This window comes from Gallinula chloropus, assembly GCF_964237585.1.
Source record: "Gallinula chloropus genome assembly, chromosome: 2".
NCBI classification, from domain to species: domain Eukaryota; kingdom Metazoa; phylum Chordata; class Aves; order Gruiformes; family Rallidae; genus Gallinula; species Gallinula chloropus.
This window is the reverse complement of record NC_140086.1, coordinates 96,623,836-96,640,621: the sequence shown is the minus strand read 5'-3', so window position 1 is coordinate 96,640,621 and position 16,786 is coordinate 96,623,836. Positions and strand designations below refer to the sequence as shown.

Here is a 16,786-nt window from a genome sequence, read left to right as displayed (position 1 = left end):
CAGCTCTCTAGCTCAGAGATAGGCATCCAGACGGGTCTTGAATATCTCCAGAGAAGGAGACTCCACCACCTCCCTGGGCAGCCTGTCCCAGGGCTCTGTCACCCTCACTGTGAAAAAGTTCTTCCGCATGTTGATGCGGAATTTCCTGTGCTCCGGTTTACAGCCATTGCCCCTTGTCCTGTCCCCACAGACCACTGAAAAGTGGCTGGCCAATTCCCCCTGCATCCCATGTCTAAGATATTTATAAACATTAATTAGGTCCCCCCTAAGTCTTCTTTTCTCGAGACTAAACAGTCCCAGTTCACTCAGCCTGTCCTCATACGGGAGATGTTCCAGGCCCCTAATCATCTTCGTAACCCTTCTCTGGACTCTCTCCAGAAGGTCCCTGTCTTTTTTATACCAGGAAGCCCAGAAATGGACACAGTACTCCAGGTAGGGCCTGACCAAGGCAGAGTAGAGGGGGAGGATAACCTTCTTCGACCTGCTGGCCACACTCTTCCTAATGCATCCCAGGATCCCACTGGCTCTCTTAGCCACCAGTGCACACTGCTGGCTCATAGCCAACCTGTCATCAACCAGGACCCCCAGGTCCTTCTCCACAGAGCTCTTCTCCAGCAGGTCATCTCCCAGCCTGTACGTTAATATGCCCCCTAGAACTACCCCCATCCCAAACAGAGCACACCGTAACGCTGCTACGCTTTATTTGCCGCTCAGCCAGCCCAGCAACAGCTGGAAGGCAAGGCACCCGTGCCATGCCCGAAAGCCAGCAGGCCCCTCCTTACCTAGTATTGCACTGTTCAGTACAGAGCACACGGGTTCTCTTTGTATCGGGTCAAGCTGGTTCCCAACAGGGCTGCTCCAGGGATCGGAATAGGCAAGTAAACTGAACGCGTCCTGTGGAAAGATGTTGGGTTGTCTTACTACATCTCACAGCTGTATTCTGCTAGCCAGAACAAGGACTGTTTTCTTCACCCGTTTTGACTGGGGGTCACAAAGGTGTCAGGATAATAAGGAAGTGGAACGGGACTTGCTGTGTTTTGGGCAAGCAGTACTTTTCCCCAAAAACAGTCATTTGCAGTGTGTGATGGGAAAGAGGGAAAACCAGACTGAACACCACAGGCAGTTAGTCCCTGGCAGCGGAGCTCTTTTCCAGAGCAGTCTCAAATCAAGGTAAAGTAATTAACACACAGAGCATGGGACAGAGCACAATTCAGGCATCCGCATCAATCCCCTTTCTTACAGCTCATTTATCATTAGAGCTCAAAATGGCACTTGGATCCAAGGGGCCAGGCTCTTGGATATGCAGCCAGGAAGGAGGCGAGGGAAGTGCTGAATTCATCTCTGGCTGTAGCTGTATTACAGCATGAAGCTGTCGTCTTCCCCGTGAACGTGCTACACAGACAAGACAGGAGACAGCACCGATCCACAGCTGACTAGAACACTGCTCACAGACAGACAGACAGACACGCCAATGAATGGCAGAAGGCAGAGAGGAACAGTACTGCAATGCTGTGGCCAGTTTCTGCCGGGCAGCCCCACAGAGACTCACACCACTATCTCGAGGTTACACGTACCTTGAGCATTTTCTTGTTCGCCGTGTTTTTGCCACATTCTCTTCTTAGCTGCTCACTCATGGCTTGCAACTCTCTTCCAAAATGGATCATTCTCTCAATAGCTGCTTGGCTGCCACCACAGAGCTGGCGTCTTAACTGGCTGGAATCTACTTCTGCAAGAAGGACATCGTCATCATCACCTCTAACGGAGCGGGCAGTGACAACCTACGGGGCTAGGGGTGCTCCACCCATCACTCCAGACACACCTGCCTTCTCCCAGAGACAGCACGTGGGGCCAGAGACCCTGGCACAGGGTCCCCCTACACCGAGCACTGTTCAACTGCTTTCATAAACACTAGGAGATGTAGTTAACTAACAGCCAGCAAAGGCCAGCTATAAGCGCTGTTAATTTTGAAATGGGCAATTTAAAACTAACTATAAACCAAATTTTGCCCTGAAATTTTCTGAGAGTTTAAAATTATTGACAGCAATGCACGTCCAGGCCGTTCTGCCTTTTCAGTTCTTTGCCACTGCAGTTCTAACACACTAAATTCAGAGCTGCTAATAGAGGGTAAAAAACCACAAACCCAGCCTTTACTCTTAAACAGCCCCAACAGATGATGGTACAAGACAATCATCTAGACTGTTCATATTCCTTGCAGAATATATTCCTTGCTTAATAATTTGAATGTTTCAGGGTTCTGTAATCATGCAGAACACAACAATTTGATTTCTTGACTCTTTGCTACAATATTCCCCAGTACAAGTACTGTAAAAAATAGCAAAGCAGTGTATTATTAGTAAACCAACCCTCAGCTTCCCTGGAAGTTCTGCCTCTCAAATTTACAACTAAAGCAACCTGTAGAAAAAAAAAAAAAAACAAAAACCCCCAACACCACACATTACCCGGTCCTTGCTTCTTTTCATCACTGAAATCAAGTTTTGAATCAGAGTTTTGATGTAATTAACCACAAAGCCATTCTTCTTTCTGATTTTAACATTGCTATGTAGTGTTGTATTTTGACCAGTTTCAAACAAGGATTTGTAAGCAGCCCCCTTTACTTCCCCACCCCCCTTGCACGTGAGCATATCACCTCTGGAAAAAAAATCTGAGTTCTTAACAATACATACACAGCACAAATACTTCAAAAAGAAAAAAAACACCAAACCCCCCACCAAACTCAAACTGTGGGGAATCAACAATGTAGGTCAGGAAGCCACATTTCTTTTTAACAAAGGTGAAGCATGCACAAGTCTTCAAACAGTGGTGCCTGTTGCTGGCTGCAGCCCAATTCAGGGCATCCCTTTCCAAAGGCAGAGAGCAGCTGCATTAAAAAAACCCACTCACAACCCCGTGCCCTGCACAGCAGTGGCGTGTCTGTCACAGCACGCCTCTGTGGGAAAGGCTGCCGGAGAGTCAAGCAGCACTCTGGTTTTCCTGTCCCAGAGAGTAACTGCCAGCTTTGCTGTTACCCATTTCAGAGCACAAGGCAGGGAAAGGAGTCTGGTGACTTTGGTCTCCCCCCTTCAGGGCTGCAGCAGACTCTTTTTTGCTGGTCAAGGGTCACCTACTATTTCCCAGCAGCGCTGCCTCAGCTGCAGCAGCAGCAGCAGGCACCCTCAGAACTGTGAAACCCGTAAGCACCCCCGAGCTGTGGAAGTTAGCCATCCATGTCCTGAGTTTCATGTTTCATTCAAACCACCTATTAACTGGGGTCTGGTTAAATCTATGGATGGAGAAGATGGTGCTGCGACCACAGAAAAAGCTGGGCTGGGCTCCTCTGCCACTTCCCACCGGCCAGCAAGAGCATCCCTTGCCTAAGCTCCAGCCTGCGGGCACTTTAGGGACCTTCCTGCCTTTACCAGGCAGGGGTGGTTAGCACCGCGACTGACAGGGACAGCAGCATCTTGATGTTGTGGGGGCCATCAGAGGGTATTTTAATACTCACTTGTCACCGTCATCAACAGGTATGACTGAGTATAATGCAGGTTAAATAAAGCAAAGCTGCTTTTTGAGACCACAGCTTTGTAAAACCGGGTAGGTTTTGGTGGAAACTTGTTGGTTTACACCTCAGTTCCAAATTCATATGAGCACTTTGCACTCATCAACAGAAGCGATTTGGAATTTCTGCTCTTACAGTTGGGTGCAAAGATGCCATGAGAACCACAAATGGGAAGAGGACTTCAGGGAAGAGGGAGAAGCAACCTGCCAGCCCTAACCCAGGCATGTGACAACTAGCTGTTTCTTCTCCAAAGTGCCTCCTTAGAAATTGATGCTGGTGTCAGATATCCACAGTTTACCAATTTCCCCTGTTCTCACACTGGCATCAGACCACCTCAATCAGTGGCTGTAAGATTCACACCTAATAACAGCAAATCTAACAAAGAAACAAAGGTAAGATTTGAGCTAATATCCCTAATTTTCAAGTTGGGAAGCATTGCAAGTAAAAACATAACCTTGTTGCCATCACTTAATAAAAATGTAAGAAATATCACTGCAGACCCATTTCTGTGTCACATTCTTCCATTTCGTGATCATGTTTAGAACTACCATTTAGGAAGCCATTGGATGAAGTCTCAGCAACCCCATTGGAGTAGTGATCTGTTTCCATGTCTACATCATTGCTGGAAGAGAATAATAAAAAAGAAGTTTACTCAAGCACATAGGGGTTACCTTCTTCACAACTTCCATACAGTGCTTCCTACCACTGTTCTTTCCATAGAATCTGGTGATACCAGAGCACCGGGGAGATTTTAAGGCTCCCAACTAACATCAGCATTCAGCAAAATAACATTTTCAGATGCTGAAAAATTAAAGATGTCAACCATCAGTAAGCTGTATAACACTTCCTACATGCACACCAAAAGAGTTCTTACCTTGTTTATCTATCCAAATGTGTATAAAGCTGGAGAAAACGCATTAACAAAATACACCATTCCCACGTTGGTTTTTTTTGTTTAATACAGTTACCTCAATATACAGCCTAGTTCCAGAATATCATCTTTAGGCTAATAATTCTTTCCAAAAAGCTGGGACCTCTTATTTACACTCCATGGAAGGCCAAGTGAAAAGAAGAAAAACCCAAAGCAAATACTGAGTAAACCAAGATGCTGAAGAGATACTCAGAGGCAAATTCAGACCACATAACTCCTCCCCACACTTCGTTTGCAGGAGGTTCACAGAAGCACTTCTAGAAAATGCCAGCATGGCTTCAGGGACTGAGCTTTGCTGACAGTTACATCCCAGCCTATTCTATTTCATCATGGAGAATAAAAACCTAAAACCTCTCTCAAGATCAAAGAGATTTAATTTAGAAGTTTGATATCTGGCTTCTGAGCAGCCAACCTTCCTTTAAGAAAGGAAAGCAAAAGGCCCCTCTGACTGGGCAACACCACAGCCAAGCAACTGTCTTCCTTCTGTGAGAAATATTAAAGTTGCCTGGACACTGCCAGGCTTTTTTGGCAGAAGCAACTGCTGACACAAATGCAGATCATGCAGTTAAAAATGCAAATTGTTACTCTTACTCCTGCTCCACGCCCACACCCCCCAATCATCACTATCCAACTGAAATACTTTCTGTTATCACCACATCATCACGCCCTAGTTGGTGGTTTTTGGGAATCCATCTTTGACAACACAATTGAGTACGGTTATATTTCACATCAAGTTAAGTTCTGCTGCCTCTCTGCAGCCAAGAGCTTAGTATTTATTGGTTGTGAATAACCAGGTTAATTCATCTGCTCCATTTTCTGACTTGAACATGTCTGCCCAAGTGAGGGTGACTAAAGCAGGCAAACACTTGTGCGTGCAGCGGAAGGCAGGCCGCAATTCAGAGGCGCCTCAATTGTGTTTACATTGTGGGTTCTGCCACAGAGTATCCAGAAAACTGTTACCTACATGCAACAGGCTTCAATCTGTGTCAGCAACCCAAAGCTGACAGAGCCAGAGCTCTAGTTAGAGCGCTAGTTAACCTTCCCTATGCAATTGCAAAACTGACCACGAATAGCTATAAGCAAGACAATTTATTTTTGTCCATGTTTCTTTAACCAAACAGGAGAAAACACTCTTTTGAGCTTGAGAAGCTAAAATAAAACCAAAGCACACTATAGAGTGAGCACAAGCTGATGACTCTCACATGTTCTAAGTATCCTTGAAAACAATCACACCAAATCCCACTGAGAACTCTGCTCTGCAATACAAGCATGTGCACAACACAAGTCCCAATGCAAGTTAGAAGTAGCTGAAGTTTATTCACCTGGAATAGCTGTTAACCTGCTGTGATCTTGATACATTTATGTTGTTGAGCTCTGGTACATTCAAGCTGGTGGTCGTGTGTTTACTGTGACAGTACGACTGATGCGCTTTATTTGATATTACTCCATTACTGCAACTACTTTCAAACCCTGAAATAAAGTTTTGAAAACTGAGGTCATCTACAAACTTATCTGTAAGCACTGATTTATAGAAGTCAAGGAAGTACAGCTTAATTATTCCTGGTCAGTAAATGCTAGATTTGCCAAACCAACCAACCCAAACACTCAGCCTCTGTGTTTCAGGCATTTGAACCTTTAAGGTGTCTATAGCACAGCTGTTCAGCATTATGTAATAAGTACCAGTACATACACAAGAAAGTTTTTCAATTGTACCTACACACCAGTAAAACAGAAACCAGCATCAAGGTAAAATAATTTTTTAGAAGTGATATATGGTTTCTGAAAGATGCAAAAATCTTTTCTAGACCACTGCAGTCATCATGAATGGAAGCAGACATCCCAATCACATAACTCTCTTGATAAATACGCAGTAAAATTGAGTGCTGAAAATACTTTACATATTGCTACAATTAAATACAACCTCCCTCCTTCCCCATGTAATTATTTTAATTGTTGACATTGTGCTTTACTAAATAAAATTACACCGTGCTGCGAAATTATGGTGTCTGGCTAAAATCTCTTCTGACCCTTCTAAAATAGAATTGAGAAACTACTACTGGAAGCAAACATGTAATTGCCAGTTCTATCAAGCCGAAAAGCAGCAGCTCCCCAGTATCTCCTATTATAGAAAGAGGTCACAGGAAGGGCACTTTATAAACAAAACAGCTGCTGCCACTCAGGAAATCCCAAACCTCAACTCTAATAATGCATTTGTCAACTTGCTTATTAAGTGGTACCTCTATTTTCAAAATTTAGGAGAGTCAGAGGTACTTTTCACAATGCATCCCACCTGAAGAACCAACAGAAAACGTGAGCGGACCTCCTCCAACTCACACATGTGACAGCAGAGTCTTGACACTGGGAAGAAAGGCAAATATACCATTGGCGTGGTATATTCCAATCTATGTGGTATATCCTCCACATCAACTTACCAGAAAAGTGTGTGCTGCTCCCTTTGCCTGTCGCCAAATTGTGGATATTCATTCCATGGCTGGGACTCATACTAGGACTACTGAATGATCGTGGGCTAACAGGGTAACTATCTTGAGACTTTGGACTGTGGCCTCCCAAACACCGCACTTCACTGTCTGTACCATTCACCATCTCTATGAACTGGCGCACCCTAAACAAAAGGCAACACAAGTTAAGCTGATATAACAGTTTACACATCACAGTTCACCAGTGATAGCAACGGTCTCATTTTAGTGTTAAATAGGCAAAAAGTCTGACTCAACAAAACGCTGGATGTCAGTAACCCGATCACCAATAACCTCTGGAGCATTCAGCCAAAAATACACAATCAGAACATTTGGGAGGGAGGAGAACAGGAATATTACCCTTCGAGGACAGACTCTGTCAGTAAGTCCTCAAAGTTAAGAGAGCTAAACTCTATTTTCTTAACTGCTTTGTTTTATTGGCAGGGGCACGGTTATTTCTTGAGAAGGATCTGTCTTTATGTTGCCATGTCTGTCATTCCTCTCAAAGTAAATGAGAACACAGTTTGACTGTCTGGAACAGTAAGCATTAAACAGTAGCTCTTAACATTGAAGATTTGCACTAGAAGACAGTGTGAAAACCAATTTCATATACAAACCTTCCCTTTAGAGGCTATTGCTCTTTGTCAATTTTATTTTAGATAAGGAGGTTTTACTACAGACTACAGCTTTATGTTTTAGGCTGGGATAGACTTAATACAGCAGCAAAATTTAGAAAGTCAGACTGAGGAAAAGATAACACACAGTTGACATTGAGTGAAGTCTTTCATCAAAACGTTCGCATTGTGTGAATTCTGTGGTAAGTCTGCAGTACTATCACATGAATTCTGCTCAGCACTTGAGCGTGACAGACTTCAAACACATTCCAAGGTACTTAACTGCACATTAAAATTAAACTGCTTTGTTCTTATAGGAGATAACCAATTTTTTCCACATTCAAACACTGCGACGTGATACGAATTCTGGAGAATGAGCGCAGCTGGCAAGTAAAAAGCCAGAATGAAGGTGACTGCTGTGTGCCTGGGAAGCCAAGAGAACTTTTTGGGATTTATGGAACTGCCACAGTATTAGCTGGAGGTTTCTAGTAAAGTGACATGAGTTAAACAGCTCATTTAAAGTCAGTCACCCATTTGGAGGAACAGACCAACTTATGTCAACAGGACTCTTATTGCTCTTGAATATGATATGTATCAGTTCTCTTTCTAGGTTTTACTTGACACTCAAACTGATTAAAATAAATTTGAAAAAATTACAAAAGTTTAGTTCTAGAGAACAAGTCTACAGTGAGATGTCAATTACACTGCAAAACAGGACCTTGATGACAAAACCTAGTTAAACATGTAGCAAATCATACAGCATAAAAAGTGAACTATACACATTTTCTAAAAAAAACCAAAAACACGCTGCTTAACTTTGTTTAAATTTCTGTGAAAGCTTTAAATGAGTAACTGTCTTGTCTCAGAAGGTACTGTGCCATCTATAAACACACATCTGTATAATTTGAAGACTCACTTTAATGCAAATAAGAGATTAGGATTTCTTTCTAGTAAACTTGGATACAACTGTTGTGTTGTTTCAATGGCTTCTCCCATTCTTCCTGCTAAAACCAATTTCTGAATTCCTGTTCACCAAAAAACAAATAAGAGATTAGGATTTTTTTCTAGTAAACTTGGATACAGCTGTTATGTTGTTTCAATGGGTTCTCCATTCATCCAGCCAAAACCAATTTCTGAATTTCTGTTCATCAAAACATCAGTTAAATGGACAGTTTACGAACTAATACATGTAAATTAACAATTCAAAGACACTGCAACCATCAATCAACAAGGCTTTTCCTCTTAGAAAAAAAAAAATACCATAAAGATCATGCTTCCTTAAAATGTTCAACAGGAGAATTTAAGAACTGCACTCCACCTACATATATCTACAAGAGTACTCAATATTTTTATTTATTGCCAGCATACAACTACTTTGTACTCAGATCACATATTTAGAGCTAGATTAAGATTGCAGACACTCTTCTGCAATTTATTTCTCATTTTCACACCTTTATAAATAAGTACATACTAAACTATCATCACCCAAGAACATCCAAATTGCATCCCACTCCCACAAGTTCGATTTTGACTAAGAAAAACAGAATTTAGTCTCGCTCACCTAAAAGGCATACTTCCAGACAGGTTACTAAATCTTTTTGACTAAATCTTTCCACAACAGTCCCTGCTTTAGCTGACACTTCTGCTGCTGTGATCCAACTCAAGTCACAGCCAGCCTCACAGCTCCACCCACCAACTGAGAAATTGATCCAAACAAAAAATAGCCCAAGGAATGGGTTATTTATCAACCAGAGCAGTTTCCCCATGTGGTATGCCATGCAGTCACACAAATGCCTGTGTCCATACAGCAGGGATTTAAATGAACAGGGGACGGCACTACTTAATCAGGTTTCCAAACAGCACTGCCACAGCAATTTAGAAATGAACTGCTGTTTGTTCTCCTCTTCCATTTTCCCCTCGCAACAGTACTCAGGAAAAGTCCAATTTAACTTAAAAAGCATTCTCTAATCTCTGTTTCTATTCACAGTTCACAGTCTAAATGTTTGTCAAGCCTAATTTCTATATTCCTGTTTGTGCCTGACCATTAGTTCTCACAAACACTCCTTTAGAGACATTACACACATTTTTCTATTCAAGAGAAAGGCAACAGGTAATTTATCACATTCTGCTACATCAAATCAGTCCCAAAGCACCTTAAACAGCTGCACGTGGGTCTGTAACTTCACATGACAGCAAAGAACTGTACTACAGAGTAGTGCTGAAAGGCAATTCTACAGTGATGCTTAAGAGAAAGTTTAATGTAGTACTTGTTTGAGGAGGGGGGGGAAAAAAAGGATGCAACATGCTTTCCAGCCTTACTTTGTCTATTTTTAATGGAAGCTAATTCTTCTAGCACAGTCTGGTCTGTGGATCTGGCGAATGCCTCTGCTGTTGCACAGTATCCATGGTGAACTAAGTAAGATGACACCATTCTAAAAATAAAAACAAAACCCAGAAACACTTGTTAAATACAGGTAAAAAACCAAGAACTTCAAGAGTGCAAAAAACCTTTTTTTTAAAAAGAAAAAAAACAACAACTGAAGAATTTGATCTGAAATTCAGGAATTTCTGTCAGACAAAAGTAATTCAGTTAAGAGTCAGGATCTTCTTCAAAACACTGTACAGAAAACACAACAAAAATCCAATGGATCATTATGTTATGAATTTTAATAAAAACAATTCATCACCCAAAGAGCCTCAATTAATATACTACCTGCTAATTCAGTCTGTTTGGGTTTTGGGTTTTTTTTACTCATTAATACACATAAATGAATTGTTTTGCTTTCACAGAAGAAAAAACCCACAAGCCCTCAACCATAATTTTTCAAAGTGAGACGCTATGAAGCCACAACTTAACGTGGTATGCCAAAGGCTGAAAATACAGAGGGAAACTTCCAGAGCCCAAAGTGTTAAAACTGCCCATTAGAACCAATTTTTCTAAGCTCCTCAGTCCACACTGGATAGGTCAAACCTGAATGGAAGGCTTACACTCATCATTTTAACCTGTTAATTATTAACAACGTGGGTAACTCTTCCCCAAACACGTATTCACGCTCAATTTTACACGTTTACCAAACACATCAACAAAACCATTTGTAGTAGATTCAAATTCTCTTCAGAATTTTTTCACAGTAGGTACACTGTTCTAAAGATCTCTGAAATCACACAACTATTAGCTTATGGATTTTTTAAATGAACAAAGTCTTACTTCTGAATCATTGTTTGCCATTCTCCTTCCCGATCTCCTATTGGAAATCTGTCAATCTGTGCTTGAATTTTGGTTCTCCACTCTCGCATATAGTCTTCAATATCAAATACAAAAGGGTGTTGTCCAAAATTAGCATCCACAACCTCTCCTGGTGTCTGAAGGCCTACTGTAGGGTACAAGTTTGGCTGCAAGAAATTTTTTCATTAGTTTTTTTCCCTCTTATTCTAAATTTCCCACTTCCTTTTATTTTCATTTTTATTTTATCCCACTGCCACTATTGGTGTGAAGAAGCAAACACCTCTGGATCATCTGTCCAACAGTTAAAGCATCTTCTACCAATCCAGAAACACAATGTCTGATTAATTTTATTCCCAGTGGCCATTTTTTATTTAGAGGTTAAGCAGCCTTACTGATCCTTCTCTTTCTATTCAGAAAATGCACTTTTTAAACTGTGCTAAGGTTTACAGCTTTGGTTTCAACTTTACAAAATACCAATTTTAAAGTTATTTTTAAATACCAGTTTCTTTTAAAAAGAGAACAAAAATTAAACTTACAAAGTGGGCCATTTTCCTTTTGGGGTGAAATACTTAAAACATCGCTGAATTTTAGTGGTAAGAACTGACAGGATAGAGAACTCATTAGCCTCAAAGTCCAAGTGTAGTGCCTAAAAAGAACTGCAACAGTGCATTGAAGTTCTCGTGAATTCCTGGACTTGTATCTAGAAAAAGACTTTAAAGCATTTATTGTCATCTCAGTTTTATTTTCTGTCCAGAGATTAGGTCTCCGTGCCCAATATAAGAAAAGTAAAATATGCCTCTTGGGATTAAAGTCACTTTCTCAAGTGCACCTAGCATCTCTGCAATGGCAATGCAATCAGATGGGCTTTTGTGTAGGTGGGGCTTTGCTGTGGTCTGTTGGGGTTTTTTTTTTCATTTATACATATACCTACCTCATATTTACACTGCAACCAATGGTGGTATGTTGCAATTTTATGCTGAACTACAGAATAAGCTAAATAAATTAAAGCTACCAGAAGGAAGTTATCAACATGCAGGTCAGTAAGAACACTGAAGCACAGTGAAATTAGAGAACTATTCTGTTTGTTACAACCATGCCCAAGCCTATCTTCCTGCCCCCTCCCCTTCTTTTTTCTTAAATAAACCTTGCTCATACAGTTACCTAATCTAAGCTTACCAACAAAGCACAAGTCTCAAATCTTTTAATGAGATGAAAACAATCAATTCTAATGAGGAAGAGCCCAGCTTCAAACTTCAGATGACAGTGTCAGTTTTCCTGTGCTGGTGCCATGTGCTAGCAAGGAGCCCTGCTGGTATCCCACAGATCTGGGACAGCTGTAGTGGCTTCCTACACAAAGCACCCAGCCCTATGTCATGGGCTTCAGTTCTCCTTAATACCTGTCCTTGCACCTTAAGGCCACAGCAAACGGAGGGGCTGGCCAGATGGAAGTGCATCATACACTGTACCCAAACCAGATGACATCAGAAATGAAGGAGAATAAAAACCAAAAACACACAAACAATTAAGTGCAGTACCATGCCTGTACAAGTAGCATAGGGAACACATAACAATTTTAAGGGAAGTACAATTTAACTGACTCAAAAGCTAGAAGACTTCAGATATCTGCAGCTTTCTTTAAAAAAAAAAAACTTTGATATGTTTGAACTTATGGACCAAACAGCATAGAAAAGGATTTTGAAAATCGGGCACCAAGCACGAATTACAGTGACCACCTCTTAAGTAGCCAGCCTTTTTCATTATGATACACAACTGCATACACACACATACACTCACACTGGTATATGTGTTTAATCTAGCTCTGCCTTAGTATCTAAGGCCTGCATGTGTCAAACAAAGTATCCAATAACTACTGGTGTGTATTATTTTCTGCTAAGCTTCCATTAGAAATGCCTGAATGTGAAAAAAAGGCAAAGGAAAACTCCTGTGAGGATCAGTGTAAAACCAAAAAACTTTCTGCTCAATTAGCAAATCATCATTGAAATAAGGAGAAATATCTGATACAAAATTGCTTAAGATTAGCATTGCATTTCCAAGAAGCAGAAGGTAAAGGCAAGTTATGTTTGAAACATCTGTTTATAATACACATCAAAGCTCTTTGAAAATGCGCTTATCTTACCGGTAGATCTGTGAAAGCGATGCCTGTAACAAAGAGAAAATTATGATTAATTTCCATATGCCTGGATTCTAGCCTCATTTTCTTAAGTGTATCATTATATGTTCAGAAAACTCACCCAAACCATCTCAGAAAACAGGTATTTAAGTATGGTAACTTTCATGATGCTTAGGCACCACTGATGTGTAATAAAGGGCAATACTTCGCAAAAATCTAGTTTTCATTTAAATGAAATACTCAATTTGCCTTCAATTTTTCAAAACAGGGCTTGACATTTAGCAAACATCATGCAGGTATGCAGATTTAAAAGTATAAAAACTTTGCCTAGAGATTAAAATTAACAAGAAAAATAGAATATCTGAATATATTTTTCATTTGCAAGTCTTAATGCTGACACACCAAAACTTAACGGTGTCTTTTCTTGTTCAGTATTACTTGTCTTCCTTCGCAGCATTGTCTTTCCACGAGCAGCATGTGCCTATACACTCCAAACCAGTCTGGAAAATGTTTCACTCTAATCCACAGCAGGGTGTTTTGGTTTTCAAACAGTATAGCATCCCTACACCCGTAAAACCAAGGCAATGATTTTGCTACCTTCAGGATCAGAGAAAGACCTGAGCTCTATACTCAGGAACTTCAAGCAACTGCTTGGGGTGGGGCAGCAGTTACTTTCAGTGAAAAAGTAAATACCAGGAAATCTTCTAACAGCTAAATGGTAACAGCATTTCATAATTTCCTTCATTGTTGCAAGTGCTTCTTCAAATACTTTTTTTTACAAGTGCATAATGATTTGAATTCACAAACTCAATCCCTTATTTTGTTTGTATTGCAGGATATTCAAATTTAAGATTAAAATAGTTAATCTTTTGGCCTAAATTCCATCCCCATTCTTCATCAACCTTTCAAATCTCAGAGCATCAGAATTCCTTACCTTACATCTTTGATACAGAAGAAAAACATACAGAGTGAACCCAGTTCCTCTCATCATATCTCAAAGCTGTAACTTTATTTATTACCTGTTTACACCCTAACTTTTCCTAAGCCGTTACTATTTTCTCTGTTTAGTTCAATTTGGAATCCAACTCAACCTTTTCCAAAATAACCATGGCAGAAGGCAAGACAGATAAATGATGGCTGACATATAGGGGGATCTTGGAGGGGTTTTGTCCCAACCCATAATTTCACACTTGTGTAAATAATTGCTTAACTATTGGCAGGATCAAATCCCAGGCCGAGTCAGAGATTTCCAATACTCTGGAGTGCAACTGTGGCCCAGAGAAGAAACATGTCCTCTAAGTCACAACTGTATAGGAATTCTGGACAACCAGCAGCAACTCAGCAAAGCAAGCAAGCCACAGTGTCTAATTTCTTTCTCCCCTAAACACAGAATCCATTTTCCTCTGTCAGAACTTCAAGTCAGCAGTAGAACAGCTGTCAGGTTTCCTTCTGAAATCCATGAATTGTTTGTCAGACTCTTGCCTATGATAGATGGCATTTTACTAGCCTCTTCTCACCTATGCCCTCCTGCTCTCCCCATTAAACAGCTTTTCGTCACACTGAGTGTTGTTTCGCAGTCAGCCTAATCCAGCCTGCTCTAAGGGTAAGGTTCTGTTCCTCCATGCACATGGCCATCAGGGCAGTCAGAAAACCAGCCTCTCTGGTTAACAACCTGATCCATCTTACCTTCAGGCATACTGTTAGTAGTTCCAAAAAAAGGAATAAAGACTCCCCTTCTCAGCTTTAACTCAGTGAAAGATTAAGGTAAACACAACATGAGCCTGTGATCTTACATTCTGACATGTATCCTGAAACAGGGCCAAAAGAAAACACACAAGTTCAAGTGCCCCACTGCTGCAGGTGTCACGGTATTAAGTTCAGGTATATAGACTCATTCAATTTAGGAGAAACATTAAATCATGAGGGAATAGAATCACAAAAGTGATTACATGGAATTGACCTCTAGAGGCATCTAAGCGCTGCTCTGAGTAGAGGCAGGACAACTCCAAACTTACATCTGTTTGCTCAGGCCCTGAGCAAACAAGCAGGCAGACTTGTTCTGAGAGACAACAGGAAGAATTTAAACCACCTCATTCCTCCCCTTGCTACTTTCCAAACCTTCCTCACGTTTGGCAATGTGAGGAAATAGAACAGTGACTTCAGGAAGCCCTATCTCAATGACCTCTCATTTTGAGAAAGCCTCTCTGCTGCTTATCATATTTCTACCCACGACAAAAACCTTTTCTTCTTCCTGAGCTTTATCCCTTGAAACTTCCTACTTCCCTCAGCACAATTCCAAGATCTCAAGCCCTTGTTCTCTCCTTAATACAGGAAATATTTTTCCCCCACTTTACATTCTGTATCTTTCCTTATTAAACTGTATTAAGCAACTTGATTATTACATATATTGCATCAAAAAATTTATCCCTATCCCTTCCTGCCATCAAACTCAGAAACTGTCTTGCAGTGTTGCATAAACACTAAAATTCACTACAAGGGTTTAATGGACTTAATTCTAACACAGCTTGTCTAAATCAGAGCCCAACTGTGCCTGAGTCCAGACTGGGAATCCAAAAGCCATTTTTGTGCAGTATGTCCACAATACCATCCATCTGATGCAAGGTTTTAGTCAAGGCTGGGTGCCCCCTGTACAACAGCAATGAGTTTTAGCTCTATCTGGCCTCCAAATCTCTTCTATTACCTTATGCTATAAACATCAAGTATTATTTGTGGATTTAATAGCAGAGTTCATACATACAGGTCCTGTGGAATGTGATGCTATGAGAAATCCTTTCAAATTCACAAGGAACATCAGTGCAAGTGGCACATAAGAATTTATGCTTCCCAATTAATTAATTAATGAGATTCAAAGACTTTGCTCTTGACATGGAGTTTCAGATTTGCAACATCTTTACACACAAAATGTTACCATTAACAATAATACTTCTCCATACCCAAGCTGTGTCCATTCTTTGTGTAGAAGCAGGTATTATTGATAAGGTTGACACAGCAACCAATGACATCACCCGTAGTAAACGTTGGGCCGTAGGGTTGTCCAGTTCCAGAGGAACAGAACGAATGTCCATCATCTCCATGGTAACCATATGAATGTTTATCCCAACCTAGAGAAGAAAAGCATTTGCAATTTAATCCTTTATTATGAGACAATGGAAAGACTATGCAAAGTTAGTATTTTATAGCCAGGTTAGTATGGTTGATTACTGTGCTCAGCTTTCCAATTTCTAAGATTTCTTACACAACTGACAAAACCATTTCATTTTTAAAAAGTTACAAGTTTTATCAAAATGGCTGAACAGGTAATTCCATTTGTAGTACATAACAGGCATTATAAATTCAGATAACACATTCTTCTCTGTAAGCAAGCATGTAACATTACCAACACCAGAAGCACGATCAGCTACAATACCGATATTTGAAAAGCACTACGCAGCTCTGTCTGACATGTCCCAATGAAGTGAAGATTCTCCTGTTGTCCCTTTCATCTTGCAGAACTATTGCTACTGTACATCACAACCAAATTCTTCCTGGCTAAAACCCAAACATGTATCTCTGGGGAAACACATTTCTACTCCTGATTATTCTTAATGACTATTAAGCAGCAAGCAGTCTCTGTATAACTGCAGTCCTCAGACTAGTGTCACTAGCTGTGCTGCTCCTAAAAAATAAATTAGAAATAAAAAATAATAGTACAATCAATAGAGGTGACAGTTATAGCCAGCAGGTAAATCATTATATATGCAAATATGGTACTAATTTTGCAGGTGGAGAAGCTACTCAACCAGTTAAAGAAACTTCATATTGTTACACAAGTAAACAAAATTGACAGTCAG

The 16,786-nt window shown here is 40.6% G+C and overlaps 1 protein-coding gene across 2 annotated transcripts in view; it reads right to left on the bottom strand.

Annotated features, from left to right (window-relative positions):
• The window catches only part of RANBP9 (RAN binding protein 9), a 41,171-nt gene that overhangs the window by 1,284 nt on the left and 23,101 nt on the right, over positions 1 to 16,786 (bottom strand). Inside the window, exons 4-13 of one of the 2 annotated variants that reach the window (XM_084279802.1) lie at positions 15,890 to 16,057; positions 12,942 to 12,964; positions 10,787 to 10,971; positions 9,898 to 10,010; positions 8,495 to 8,603; positions 6,920 to 7,110; positions 5,810 to 5,957; positions 4,057 to 4,178; positions 1,575 to 1,726; positions 783 to 894 (exon numbers count right to left, since the gene is read on the bottom strand). In XM_084279802.1, coding sequence (XP_084135928.1) covers positions 783 to 894; positions 1,575 to 1,726; positions 4,057 to 4,178; positions 5,810 to 5,957; positions 6,920 to 7,110; positions 8,495 to 8,603; positions 9,898 to 10,010; positions 10,787 to 10,971; positions 12,942 to 12,964; positions 15,890 to 16,057 — 1,323 coding nt within the window. The remainder of the gene's footprint in view (positions 1 to 782; positions 895 to 1,574; positions 1,727 to 4,056; positions 4,179 to 5,809; positions 5,958 to 6,919; positions 7,111 to 8,494; positions 8,604 to 9,897; positions 10,011 to 10,786; positions 10,972 to 12,941; positions 12,965 to 15,889; positions 16,058 to 16,786) is intronic. The other variant, XM_084279803.1, reaches the window with a different exon arrangement.